This window comes from Brachyistius frenatus, unplaced genomic scaffold, assembly GCF_029030835.1.
Source record: "Brachyistius frenatus isolate BFR_SWC_R1_liver_20210118 unplaced genomic scaffold, ASM2903083v1 Contig_17, whole genome shotgun sequence".
Lineage (NCBI taxonomy): Eukaryota > Metazoa > Chordata > Actinopteri > Embiotocidae > Brachyistius > Brachyistius frenatus.
In genome coordinates, this window is record NW_027210616.1 from 4,194,962 (window position 1) to 4,210,378 (window position 15,417).

Here is a 15,417-nt window from a genome sequence, read left to right on the forward strand (position 1 = left end):
AAACTCTGTGAATCTGCACTCGATTGCTCTTCCTCAAAGACCCGGATGTGTGAGACACGAACTGAATCTGAATTTCATCAACTGAATTTGAAATGTGAGAACTGAATTTAGAGAGTTGAATTTTCAGTGACGTTTAAATGCGCTTTCAAAGCAAATTAATTCAAGTTCAGCCATTCAAATTCAATTATTAAAGCAATTATTCAAGTCTTGCAATTCAAATTCCAAATATAAAATAGTCAAATTCAGTTTCTACTGACACATATTTCTGCCCATAGTTTTTCCTCTGCTATTAAAAGGTTCAGGCGCAACACCTGAGCTATTTTGGTTCCCACCTAAGGAATAATAATACAATTTTTTTTTTTTTTTAAAGCACCATGAAAAACAAACTTTTTCACAAAGGTTTTGTCTTTAAGTTTGTTTTTGGTGTTGGTTGTTTATTACCCACTCAAGTTTATCCAAATTGGATAAAGGTGAAACATGTGAAATTGCATGTTTCTAATGAAAGGCATGTACACCTCCAACATCTTCACCAAATACATGCTGCTGGTGGACTAATGAGTGCATTACACACTTTGATGTGATATCTGGTTGGATGTTTTCCTTTGTACAGACCCAAACAGAGACAGCAGGAGAGCGAACACTGGCCAGAAACCAAATAGATGTGTGTGTTGCTCTCTGTCTGCCAGGTGTGTAATGGGCAGTAACATATTTACCTTATCAGCTTAACAAGGTGTTAGTATGTCAACATTGTTTATTTAACTTGTTTGCATGGCCCCCATGTGACCAAAAAAGTTTGGTAATGCAGGTTTTAAAATGGTCAAAACACCGAAGAAGGTTTTTTTGTTTTTTTTTCATCTTGAATCAAGTATTTTCCAGTAAAGCCACTTTTTACTACCAGTACAAATTCAGCACTGAACTTCGATATTCTAAAAATCTGCAAGAAGAATCTCAAATATAGCTGTAGCTGTTAGGCTGTTGAAAAACATCTAATACCTTCTTTGTTATTGTGTTTTATTTTCCTCATATTGGCATCAGTAACATGATTGCAAGTTCAGAATACTAATACAAGACTGCTTCAAAGGCTCGATTAATCTGTCAGGGGTCCTTCTTTGAGATCTATTAGGGCCTACATAAATGTTAACAGCCGACACATGCTGTGCTGAACACATCGGCATTACCATGTCTTTTAACACTCGTGTTGTTCACAGCTTGACATGGCTGAGCGGGAGGATTTTAAACAACCAAGTTTGAGGTGTAAAAGGGCCTCTTGTTTGGGCGAATGATACCTGTGACAGATTTCAGGAAATAAAGAGTCCTACCACTAAGATACAGCGATAATACTGATGTCTGCGTGACTGGGCACACACACACACACACACACACACACACACACACACACACACACACACACACACACACACACACACACACACACACACACACACACACACACACACCTCTGTTCGGTTTTATTTTTTAATTTTGTTTTTCACTATCCGTAAGATGCCTATTGTGTTGTTTTCTTTTTTTCCAAACCCTTCTTGGTTGATTGTGCTTCAAATGGAGAGTTATATAAGCAGCGTTCCCCTCTTGCTGTCGGATGGGTGAATAAGAGGAGATCAAAAGGGAGGCGGTAGAGAAAGAGTGTCTGCTGCCTTCTCCTCGTCTTTATTCTCGCCACATTCTGCCAATGCAGTTCCCTCTAACTGCATGACTTGCCCTGGATTCTCTTTCTCTCTGCCTCTCTAGGACATTACACTTTAATCTCATGTTCTGTGCTGCTGTCTCTCTCTCTCTCTCTCTCTCTCTCTCTCTCTCTTGCCCACTCTTTTGGCCTCTTTGCCTCTCACTCTCTTCCCTTGTTCTCTGTTCATCACTCCCTTCATCCATCCATCTCTGCCTTTCTTCTTTAATCCCATGTTCTGTGCCGCTTTGGCCCCGAGAATATCATTCTAATCTGCTGCCTCAATATGGCCCCGTATGACTGTTAATCCTCTACTTGTATGTACATGTGTGCGCCTGCCCAGATGTGTGTTTATGTTTACATCCTATAAGAGATGTCAGGCAGTTTTACTGATATGAGTTGCATGACGCAACATTTTGTTTGTATTTTTTTGTCGAGTTGGTGTCCTACACAACACGCAGCATCACAAGCTGCGGAGCACATAGGCCCTTGTGTGTGTGTGTGTGTGTGTGTGTGTGTGTGTGTGTGTGTGTGTGTGTGTGTGTGTGTGTGTGTGTGTGTGTGTGTGTGTGTGTGTGTGTGTGTGTGTGTGTGGATAGGGAGGGTGTTCAGCCCTTCTTGTCATGTAAGAAGGGCTTGCCTGTTGGGAGACTTGGCCTTTCTGAGACATGCAAACATACAGACACACGCACACACACACACACACACACACACACACACACACACACACACACACACACACACACACACACACACACACGCGCGCTTGCGTATAAAAAAGACGGCACGCAATATGAAAAACACACACACACACACACACACACACACACACACACACACTACACTACTGCTCACATGAGGGATGCAGGGAGGGAGCTGGAAAGAGCGATAGGAGAGATGAGAGAAAACATGCAAGTGGGAATTCTTTCTCTTTGCAAAATATAATCTCTCACTTTAATCTCCCTCTGCTTGTAACTCTCTGAAGCCCTGCTGTTTAAAGCTCTCACTTTGTTTTGTTTCATTTCACTGTGTAAAGGCTGGTCCAGCAGGTAGCCGCACAAATGACCACGCATCCATACAAACAGGTACACACATCTTCTTTCACAAAGAGTGGAAAATCCTGTTATCATCAACATGTAACCGTCAAGAGCCACAAGACAGAGCCTGACAGTCCCTAACACGAACGAGCCGTTTACCTTTTTTTCACCCACGAATGCACAGTCATCAAGACGGAGCACATCATACCTCTGTTATCCTTTTTCCGCCTCTCTCCTGCTCGCTCCCCTCAGGGCATCCTTGTCATATCATCCTCTCAAGTTAATAGGTATTTGTGCGGGTCCGTTAAGTCCCGTTGAGCCGCCTTTACAGCCGGGCGAAGGCGCCGCGGTGGGACGGGGAGGATGTTCGGTCTGTACGCACCGAGGCTCCGCGATGTGCACGAGTTATCTCCCACCCTGTTGTTTCACTCTGAGCTCGACTGTGGGTTAATGTATTTGGAGACCGTGTGTGTGTGTGTGTGTGTGTGTGTGTGTGTGTGTGTGTGTGTGTGTGTGTGTGTGTGTGTGTGTGTGTGTGAGAGAGAGAGAGAGAGAGAGAGAGAGAGAGAGAGTGAACGAGAGAGAGAGAGAGTGAGTGAGAGAAGGGCTAACCTCGGATATAGTCCCGTGTTTTCTTTCTCTCCAGCGTCTTTCTGCTCCCGGTTCTTGCTGTCAGTGAGCTCCTCTCAGCCGACATCTACGTCAACTTCGCGACTTCAACTCCAAAACGGCTTGTCATGACGTTAATGCTACACACTCTCTCTCTCTCTCTCTCTCTCTCTCTCTCTCTCTCTCCTCAAAGAGCTCCGTGTTTCTTCCTGAGCGCAAAAACAGCGCCAATAGGTGCGACTAATCTCTATTTCCACCTCGGTTTATCCCCCCCCACCCCCCCTCAAGTCTTCAGGGCGCCTCAGTCTTTAGAAATAAACCAAGTCTGTTTAGTAACGGCTTGACAGGTGTCGCCTCCAGCGCACGTTCTCTCCTCCTCCTCCTCCTCTTCCTCCTCCTTTTCGCGACGAGGCTGCGCGCGGTGTTGTTTCTTGTGTATGTGCGCGCGCGCGCGCGCGTCCATGTGGCGGCGGTACTCTTTACAGCGGCTCTGGGCTCCGTTACAGGGGTTCAGCAGGTCGCCACGGTCCAGCAATTACCGACAACTCACCACGCAATAGAGTGACAGGTGCGCGCACACACACACACACACGGTCTCATAGTACACACAGTCTGAGGAAACACACAGGCTACACAAATACAGTCCCTGACTTCCCACTGTAGCCTATCAGGAAAGTCAAAGGTTCCTTGTGGCCTAATAACTGGGACTCGACACTGGTTACATTGATTTTGATGGGTTTTAATTCACACTTTGTAACCAGTGACTTTTAAAAAAAAAAAAAAAATATTTGCCTGAGAGGAACACCTCACAATTAATTTACATTTATTACCTTTGGGCTGCTCTTACCACAGCGTAGCCCTACGGATGCTGCATACACAGCAATATTAAATGTTGTTTTCACCAGCAGAACATGGCCACGTCAGACCTGAGTGCAAACACTGGCAAACGTCTATCCTCTCTAAGCACACACACACACACACACACACACACACACACACACACACACACACACACACACACACACACACACACACACACACACACACACACACACACACACAGTTGAAACTCATCTGCACATAGAGCATCTGTAGAGGGCCCAATTGGGCCCCTTGGGGCACTGGGTGCAGCTGCACCACCAGCACCCTCTGGCGCACTTCCAGCGATAGCTACCCAGTATTTAGTCTGATTCATTTCAAAGGATAGTCAGACTCACAGTCGCAATCAGATTGAAACAATATTACTGGTAATAGTATAGAGCCTGGCCACTACTAAATCTTTGAGTCTGATACGTACTGTTATTATTTTTTATATGGACATACACAGAACTGTCAGTGCTCTCTGGTGGACGAACACTGTTCCTAAATGACCTCAAACTATGGTCTTCTATATGTAATCGGCTGACACACACATTGATATTCTATATGTGCAACAAGATAATTCCGGCGTATTTATGATAATCATTCTAAGGTTAAATTTAGACTTTTCGCTAACCTCTTTTATATTTTAATATAAAGGTGAACACAGGCGTGAATGCCTCAGGTATAGTTCTGTTTAATGCAATTCAAACCTTGCTTAAAAGATGATCACAGTCAGCTTTTGATAGGACCACATCAGGGCATTTGTTTGTTTGAAATTATTGAATGGAGGGAGCATGTTTTTTATCAGTTTAATATCATTTCCATTTTGTTTTACAATGGTTGTAATGAAAAAAGCAGGCATATTCCTTTAGGAACTATTTGTTAGTCTGTAGTAAATTACTGTAATTTATGGTGTATTGTTATTCCTCGTGGAATCAGTGTAATAGCCCTGCGCAACCAATTATTGTCTTAAGTAAAAGTAGGTTAATGCATTAGCTCTATAGTCCCTGCAAATCTCCTGCCATGAACATGCTAAGAAACCACAAACTCAAAAGAAAACAGCCTCAGTCAGATTTAGATAAACTTGTAAAACTGTGGGGAAGCTCACGACACAATATAATTTGGGTTCATTTAAATATTGATAGGATGTTGATGGGATTGCTCACAATCTGATTCTGTATTCATGTCCTACTTAGTTCTCTGCATAATAAGAATGGTGTTAGCAACTGCTAGGGGAGACAAAGTTTGTCCAAAAAAAGTTAATACTTGCAAACTAAATGTTATCTATAAACAACACTAGACCTTTTGGATAGGTAAATATAGACTTTGTAAGTTTAATATTGAGGTTAATTTGAACTCGCTTTACGAAACACCACCTGGATGTTAACTCTAAATTGTAGACCATGAAAGGAGAAATGAAGCCTTCCTCCCCGAGCTGCTCTCGGTGTCATTGTACAGACTTTGCACTGCTTCTTCTGTGACATATTTGCATGTTGGCTGTATTGGTCGATCAATATTCAGAAGGGAGTTTTCCTGTGCGTTCGTGCCAATGAAAGAGACGACAAACTCGATACTTTTCTGAGAGCACTGCCAAAGATGATTTCATGTCAGACAAAGCCTTTATCCCGTATTACCTGTTGTTCTGTCAAAGGTTCAGAAGGAGACCTAACATTTGGATTCTCTGGGTTATGTCAGGTTAGCTAAGCACACAAGATTGTGACATCACTCGGACGATATTGACCTATCACAACTATATCAGTACATGTTGGCTGATTTTTTTTTGACATAACATAATGCAAAAAAAGATGCTTGTGCCAGTGAAGTTTAACATTGTAGTGCACTGATGTCAGCGTTACAATATGTCCTGCCTTCTTTACTTATCTTCGTCAAGTGTCAAAACTGATTGATTAATCACATTTGAATGATTAGTGTGTTTATATACAGTCTACTGTTCATTCAGTACATATAATGTTGGCAGATATATAAATATTATAATATTTTCACTCTAATATCAGCATTTCAATTACTTGCGTGGTCTCACTATCGTCTAAAAACAAAACAAGAATGAATAGATTTTCTCTAAATTGATCAATTCAAGAATCACTGTAGCAGTATTGAATATAAATTGTTTGCCTAAATATTTAATGGAATCTTCATAGGAAAGAAAAAAAAAAACCTTCACTACATTTGTCTTCACCTGTTGACTACAAATGCTCAAGGTTATCTCTATCAAATAATCATCGGTGATGTCATAATTCATTGATTTGGCCTCATAGATTTTTACTGACTTGTAGTCTGGCGCCAAATCACTGAATTCAGTGGAGTTGTACCGGAAGTACACAAAGTGTCGCCAATTGTTGTCGTAACTGTCGTCTCAAGAGGATTTACGGCGGGAAAAACGCAAAGTGAACCCTTCAGTTGGCCACTTCTCTCCTGCATCACCGCTCATTTGCATAAAGTTTAACTCACTAAACTTTCACTCGTTTCCAAGTTGTTTGAAATCTTTGCTCTTGTCACTTCTCGTCTCAGCATTAATGTGAAATCAGCGACTTCGAGGTGCCTCCTGTCATATCATCACTGCAGGTGTGAACGCACGATAAGAACGTATAGGTAATTAGCAACGTTAGGATCCTCACTTATAAATTGACTTAAATGCCACATCAGCTCATACAAATACACACTTTGAGATAAGGCGTTTATTACACACAGGTGTGAATAAAACCGCAGGAGGCTTGAAAACACATTCATCGTAAGTAAGACTCCAATTGAGACACAGGTGCAGGAAAAAGGATCTGAAATGGATTAAATCGCTTCGTATATTTTAAAATCTTCCTTTTAGTCCTGCACTAATTATGTATTGCTAATTTTGTTGGTCTGGATTGCTTGTTTTGATGCCCCCTGGGTTGGCCGAACACTATTTTATACTCTTTAAATGCATAATTAAAACAGTACTTAGCGGCTTTGTCATTGAAAGCAAATGCTTTCATCTTCCTAATTTTTTCGTCATTTTTTTTCTTTTAATATATGTGTCATCCTCCGCTGAAAAAGTGATGTTTTATTTATCCGTACTATAATCCCCATTTAATCTTTAAAAGGTTTTCAGTCTTGTCTACATTCATCCCGCGCCGTATCAATAGCTTTTGTCCTTTCTGACATGAGGACACCAGCAAATTGTTTGGCATTCTCAGGTGAGGCCAACAAATGATGGCAAGGAATTGAAAGAGCTATGATGGTAGTTAGGACGAGTGGGTAGGGTGGCGAGAGAGGGAAGCGGGAGAGGGAGGAATACACAAACAGGTTGCACTGAGGCCTGAGGAATGACGGGTAGAAGCATAGAGACCAGAGTGAAAGAAAAATAAGATGGAGCGCCGCAGAGCGCAAAGACAGAAGACGGGTTTAACGCAGAGCCTCATGTAAAGTAGATTTTACCCTGTTTTCATCATCATCATCAGCACTCCTGACTTCTAACATAATCCCACGGGGAGGCACACATTCACACTCGCGCACACACTCACACGCAGGTGATTAAACTCCAGTTTTTACACTGAGCCAAACAGCAATTGAGAGCTCATATCCTCTCTTTAGTCTTCTCTCTCCCAGCCAACTTCTCTCACCTCTTCCAGCCTGACCAGATTTTAAGCATTTAGCTGCTGTCCTTCACTGATGCATCAATCCATGCGGACCTGTCTCTCTCTACGTGTCCCTCTCCCCCTTTGTGTCATCACTTACCGCCCAAGAAAGAAGAACTATACTCCATCTTGTTGTTTTATGTTCCCAGCAAATTTAGTCCTGTGTCTCCCTTCTCCTCCCTCAAGTCTCTTCCACTTTGTCTCTGTCTCTCTCCCTCACTCACCCTCCGTCACCCCTCCCTCTCTCCTCCCCCTCCCCGAGCCCTTTCTTCCGTCCCCGATACCTCTTGCTCTCCTCCTCCCTGTCAACTTACCCTCCTTCCCTCCCTCTTATTCGCTCTGTACGTAGTTGCATAACTTATCACCCTGATCCCTTCCCCGTTCCATAATTGGTGTGTCTCCGCAGCAGATGCTAGAGCGCTTTATTTAGCGGCTCAGTATTAGCTATTCCAATTAGTCATCTAATACCAATAAGGAAAAAGAAACTGTTGGCCTCCATGTATGAAGTGCCATGGGAGAAGGGAGTTGTGTGTGTTTGTGTTTGCCCATGCAACAACTCTGGCCAGCTTATGTGCGTGCAAAAACACATGAACACACACACACACACGGTTACCCTCCATACAAACATGACCAGATAGAGGGTAGGTTTTAACAGATGGTGAAACACTTTCCCTCGAGTATCAACTCTCTCTCTCTCTCTCTCTCTCTCTCTCTCTCTCTCTCTCTCTCTCTCTCTCTCTCTCTCTCTCTCTCTCTCTCTCTCTCTCTCTCTCTCTCTCTCTCTCTCTCTCTCTCTGTCTGTCTGTCTGTCTGTCTGTCTGTCTGTCTATCTATCTATCTATCTCTTTCGCTCTCGCTAATTAACTAGGTTTCAGTAACAAACCTTTGGGCTTTGCCGTCGTCGCCATGGTTACCCAAACACTGAAACATGACTGTCTGCATTTGTATGTGTGCATATGCGTGACTGCTGGCAAGTATGGTGTGTGTGTGTGCATGCACATCTCAGCGTTCACACCCCTCTGCTCCTACATCCTCCTGTGTGTGTGTGTGTGTGTGTGTGTGTGTGTGTGTGTGTGTGTGTGTGTGTGTGTGTGTGTGTGTGTGTGTGTGTGTGTGTGTGTGTGTGTGTGTGTGTGTACGTGTACCTGTGTGCTTCAATGTATGTGTGTGTGTGTGTGTGTGTGTGTTCCCACATCTCTGCAACTTCGTGATTGTGCATGCACATGGGTATTTTGGTTGCTTTGATGCCCTTGTTTCCCCACAGGGCTCAGAGGCTGCTTCTGTCTCCAGCACCCATGTATCTACACAGAGATCAGCAGCGTTACATGGGATCATTGTAAATTGATCAAAGATCCATTGTACCTTACATAAGATAGTCTTAATAATTATATAATCCTATGAATAAAGATTACGGCTGAGATCCATGGTGAGATAAAATAAAATAAAATTCTGCACTTGTGACAGGGAGAGTAAAAGTTGAATTTGAATTCGAGCTCGGCGCACCTTCTCCGAAAGGCAAATTAAAATTAAAATAGGATGTTGGTGTATATATTACAGCTTCTGAACTGGCCAGGCAGCCAACAATGTACACGAGTATACCAAAAGGAAGGGCTCAAGCAGTCAACCCCACATTACGTGTTTGATACATGTTTTTAAGGCGATGCAGTGAAATAAAGACAGAGAGGAGAGCATCGTTAAGGGTTCGGGGTGCTTCAAACGAAGTAGGCCATGTTGTCCGATCATGTCTGACGACGGCAGTGTTGATACCAGTCATAGCCTCCACCTGGCTGCCTCCCCGATCTCTCTCCAAGAACTTTTGGTCTTCTTTTAACATGTCTTTGTTGTCTTGACTCATTACATCATACAAGTGGGGATGATGGTCCACACTTTCAGTGTCCCCTCAAAGTGACAATGTGAGGGAGGAAAAAAAAAAACAGTTTTAGAGAGAAATTCAAATCCCACTCTTAGACAGATGACACAATGGTGCGATTGCAGACCAAAATTTCAGCACTCTAAAACATCAGTTATCAGGTTTTGATGACAGCACCTGTGAACGATAGAGTCGGATCTTTTACACACTAAATGCAGCCTTGATGATCCAGATGGCAACACAAACATGCAACATGTTGTGGTCTTTATTTTTGTATTTTTTTCTTGAATGGAGGAATTCACTGTATCTCTGTGAGTGTGATCCCTAGCAATCTAGAAACTACAAATGCACAATATCATAGAAATTGCACTGTGTATTAAGTAAATAAAACCATCTTTTTGGGGTGTGTTTTCGACCGAAAGTTCACACTTGTTAAACCATGATAAATTAGTCCAAACATTTTAATGACATGGAGATTTATACAAATTGAGTGGAGAACAAAAAAAAAACCAAGGTTAGTTCCTGAATATTTACTTTCAGGTGCTGCCAAGTGTATCTTACATTGCAAACCGAACCAAGTGACTAAGCTAACAATTGTTTGCTAATGCAGTGAAGAGTAAAAAATGCAATGTTGACTGTGGTCAACATAGTGAAAAAAAAAACGTTTTATTAATGATGCACAAAGGTGAAATTGCATTTCACAAACATAACCTACCTCAAATTACAAAATGCTAAATATTAAACAATCAGCTAGGTCAGTTAACATAAACTGATACATTACATTCATTGCACACTGCATGTTGGCTGCTAATGTTATAATGTATTTCTCCAAGATTTCTCCAAGATATAAATAAAAGAGAGTCATATCTACATTTTAAGGATCTATAATTGAGTGTCATATGGTTTAGTCCTCTTAAACATTGAAATTAAATTATAATAAAGTCTCGTAGCGACGTATTTAAGCATGACTTGGTTTTAACTTGTTAAGACGTTTCCTAAAGTGAATATATTCCATGTTTTTTATGATAACAATATATTGGGGCTGCTGTGGCTCAGATAGAGCGGGTTACCCACTAATAATAAGGTTGGTTGTTGCTCCCACTGGCAGGCGAGCACCAAATCTCTCATGGTGAAGATCTTCATTGTTTAACTGTCTGCTTGCAATGTTATGGGGTGAGGGGTTCTGTGCATTTTGCCTTTTTTATTAGATAATTGAAGTCGAAGCAAACAGGAAATGTGGAAATGACATGTCATTTCAAACTGGGACTCAGCTGCTGATGTATTTTCACACGTGTGCATGAGCCCTAACCGCTCATCTATTGGGTTTGCCCTGAAACGTTTTTCTGTTTTGCGTCACACAATCTGCTTTCATTGTGTTGTTTTCAGATGCCACAGACATCTTGACAATCCCACTATACTTCACCTGCTCAGCATTAAACAGTAAACACACACAGGTTCCAACTATCTGGTGAACTCAGTGGTGCATTTAACAGCTAGAGACAGATATTTCCCTTAGGAATGGGAAGAGAACTAAAAATAGAACCAAAAAAAAGTAAATGTTGGACTAACATCTCCAAAGATGGACAGAAACACAACTCAGAAATGATAATATTGATCCAAAACTGCTGAATGTTTAAAGAAGTAACGGTTTGCTTACAAGTTCACCCTGCCAGCATAAGATTAGATGTCAAATTTATGCTCGCAACTTGTTTCCACTGCTCTACGTGGCAACAAGAATCAGTTATTGCAGGTTTACATTGGTGGACCTGAATGACTTGTTTGATACTAGCTCACGGATACTGAGAAATAAGTAAGACGTCAGGAAATCCTTATGTCTCAGGCGGGCTCACCAATTCAAACCGCCAACAGACGCACTGGAATAACTGTGGTTTCAGTCCAGTGCTCCGCATCAGAGCTGCATCCTCCTGCATCTCCTTCAGGCAGATTTGTCTTCCTTTCGAAAGGAAATCTTTCACCACTCAGGAGTTCAGTTGTCACATGGCCTTGGGCGTGTTAGTCGGAACAGAGGAGTATTAACAAGACCCAGTATGTGATATAACCCTTATGTAGAGCCCGCAGCTAATCAGCACAGGATGAATGGGAAACCTAATTGGGACAATTTATTTGTATGAGGTTTTACCTCCAAAGGAACTTTATTCAAGTTCATCATAAGCTCCATCAGCTGTTCACCTGAAATATTGTCACTCTGTCACCTTAAACAATCTACTCTTTTTCTAAGAATGCTGCATGAAGCTGCACATTTGTGATTGGAGAGTGGAGATTTTTTACTTTGGGAGATGTTGGTGAAATGCAGTTTGTTTAAAGTCTCAAATTAAGTGGTATTTACCATTAATGAGGCAGTGGGGGATGGTGCAAATGTTGAAGTGTTGTGAATTCTTGAGAAAAGGGACATCTGTGGGACTTAGTTTCTCTTCCTCCTGCTCTCAAACCAACTCGCCCCATATACAATCTGAGTGCGTACCCAGCTGGCACAATGCCTTCTGGCAAGGAGTAACTAAAACAAGAGCTGTCCTCTGTGTGTTCTGATGTAACTTTGTAACTGTCCCTGGCAGAATGATTATGTGTTCATCAGATTATCCTAACATGGTCACAGCAACCAAAATTTGAAGCCCTGAGCAGAGAAAACATTGGGAAAACATGATTGGTATGAGTTTATGGTCAGGTTCGAGTTTCCTGAGAGCGCTGGAGATGTCCTCGGGCTGGCACTGCTGACTCCACACGTTTATAGATAGGCAGGTGCGAACAACACTTGGGTATCGCATATGTCAAAAGGAGCCACAGCCAGCCTTATCACCTTGCCAGCAATTTACACTTACAAGCACGTGCGGTGACTTGATTCAAGTAAGGAAGGTAATCATATGGGACACACTGGCCAGCAAGGCTTCTTGCATTAATTCAGTGTTTGCTTTGCTGTAAAAGAGTTCATTATATAGTTATTATATCTACGTTACAGCCACCTCCTTGTTATCCAGGTAGAAAGTGTCCGTATAATTGACATTTTCCATAAATATTTCAAAAACAAATGACAAATTGAACCAGTTTTTCTGTTCATTTCTTCTCACAGAGTTGTTTATTATCCCTCGGATTGAAGCCTCAGCGAGAGTTTATTCATTAGCTTTGCAGGAAGTTACTCGTTCATATTGTGCTGTGCTTCTCAGTCCTCATTGATGGGACTCGGAGCCTGCTGGTTCTTCTCTATCCATCTAATCAGGGACAGAGTTACACCTGCAATGCCAGGTGAATACAATTAACTCACTGGAGGGCAAAACCAGCGGTACTGAGAGCCCCGGGGACTCATGAAAAGAAATGCTGACACCAATAAAAAAAAATGTGTTCTGAAGGACAAATGTGGAGACACATTTTTCTCCCAATGAAGTAAATATTTGCAAAAAATTTTTTTTCCAGTTCCCCAAATTAGATATTGAGCTTGATTTTGAGTTTAGGAGATCAAAGTTTCTCATGAAGACAACAGTGCTAATGAAGACTTATGTATGTTCAGAACTCGGATACAATGACGATGTGTTTTAATGTTTTGTTTTTTTATAAACACTTGTTCGAGGTCACAGAAAAGGCAGAAAAAGTAATTGCTCTGATGGAAATCAGTAACCAAAACAACGTCCAGTCATTTAAGGCGATGCCTTTAAATATATTGTTTGTTTGACCAAGTCTAAAATCTTAAAATATTGTTTACAGTTGATGTTAGAATTAAAAGTAAATGGTTATAATAATTAGAAAAATCCTCATGTTTGAGAAGCTGAAACTCAAAAATGTTTTGAATTTTTTTTCTCTGAACATCACTGAAACAATTAATCGATTATCAAAATAGTTCCCTGATTTTCATTGACTGATAAATTAACTCATCACCTGCAAAATGATACTTTTATACAGAGGATGTGGTGAGAAGGAAAAAAGCTGGAATCAATAAATATTTTTTTTTTTTTTTTTTTTTTGCATGACAGATGACAGAAAGAAAATAATTATACTATCAATTATTTATGAGTTTATTATGAATTTATTACTCGTGTTTATCAGTTTCCTGTTGATTGGCTGATCAGTTAAATTGATGTTTTTACACAGATTGGATGTTTTGAGAAAGGGATTGCTCAAAACTACTACTGTAACCATGTTTTCAACTGTGGTCAACAATTAATTTTAATTTAGTTGTCATTAGGCTGCAACTAACAGTTGTTTTAGTTATTGATTAATCCAGTGGTCTGCGAACTGTGGTGCACGCCCCTCAGGGGGGTGAAGACCAGCAGAAAAATACAGAGTGGAAATAAATGAGTGAATGAATATGATTTATGTCAAAAAAATAAACAAACCTCTGGCAATATCATGCTCACCTGAATCATTAACTTTGTTTCATTAAAATGCAACTTGGCTCCACTATTATTAGTGGAGCCCCCAATCCTGTTAATGACTTTTAAAAATAAAATCTGTTATAATGTGCAGGGGGACATGAAAAAGGCGGGTCAAGACAGAGCATTTAGAGTGCCACTCGATTAAACTGTTGACTATTTATTCATTCAGTTTATGAAAACGTCAGACCACAAGTTTTAGTGTGACATCTTCTAATATTTGTTTTGGTAATTTGAACTGAACAGTCCTGAGGCAATTTGCAAAGTACATAATATATTTCAATATATACAACATTTTTCGTGATTTAAATTATGAATCTTCTGTCTGTCCACTTCTTGACTGATTAATTGTTTGAGCTGTTGTTGTTAAAGTTTAAGCCATATTCAATAACATCAACAGTTATATTCACAATTATTTCTTCCTTCTCGTCTGTCTCTCAGCCAACAAGACGCTGCTCGGTGGAGGTGGAGGTAAGTCACAACCTGTCTGATCCTTTGGTTCTGTGAGTTTGTGCGCTTGCCAAGATACTTGCAGGCCTCAGCTGTTATTAATGGCACAGCTTTGTGGTGCAAATACTCCTCTGCGGACACCAAATAATTTTTAAATATCTTACTCCTTTTATCAGATGATGCAGTGCAATTTACCACCCAAAAGGTGTGTGTATGCGCAAGTGTTTTATGTTCTATGTGCGGTCTCTGTCTGTATTTTTCTTTGTTGGCAGGTAGCTCTTTGTTGTGGCAGGTGTTCAAGGTGCTTTTGCATGCTGCTCAGTGTGTCTGTCTGACTGTGTTTGTGCGTGTTTGTGCACAGGTGCGAAGTCAATAGTTCATAATTTATGGGTGTGGTGGAGTGCCGTGGATATAAACAGTCATTTTTCAGTGTATTGTTGACTCAGCGCTTTGCTATGTGTGTGTGATGTTGGACGTCCATTGTTAATCGATACTTGATATAAATCTGTGCTACTAATGCGGTGGCTACATGTACGCACACACACTTCACTTAACCTGTGTGTGTGTGTGTGTGTGTGTGTGTGTGTGTGTGTGTGTGTGTGTGTGTGTGTGTGTGTGTGTGTGTGTGTGTGTGTGTGTGTGTGTGTGTGTGTGTGTGTGTGTGTGTGTGTTTGTTTGTGTGTTTGTTAATGCTTGCAAATTTGGGTGCCAGTGCATTTGCCTGTGGTCGTTTTCTTTTTCTTCATTTGGGCAAACAGCTTTAGCCTTTCAAACCAACATGCATGCACTGCCATTTTTAACCTACCAGTTTGTCTGTGTTATTCTCCCAGTCTCAATGGTGACATATTGAGTGACACACCTGTATGTATGTGTATTCCCGTGCCTATGCATTCACATT

The 15,417-nt window shown here is 41.2% G+C and overlaps 1 protein-coding gene across 3 annotated transcripts in view; it reads left to right on the forward strand.

Annotated features, from left to right (window-relative positions):
• The window catches only part of macrod1 (mono-ADP ribosylhydrolase 1), a 116,032-nt gene that overhangs the window by 53,027 nt on the left and 47,588 nt on the right, over nucleotides 1-15,417 (forward strand). For all 3 annotated transcript variants that reach the window (XM_069694469.1, XM_069694467.1, XM_069694466.1), the window contains exon 4: nucleotides 14,511-14,540. In XM_069694469.1, the coding sequence (XP_069550570.1) occupies nucleotides 14,511-14,540 (30 nt within the window). The remainder of the gene's footprint in view (nucleotides 1-14,510; nucleotides 14,541-15,417) is intronic.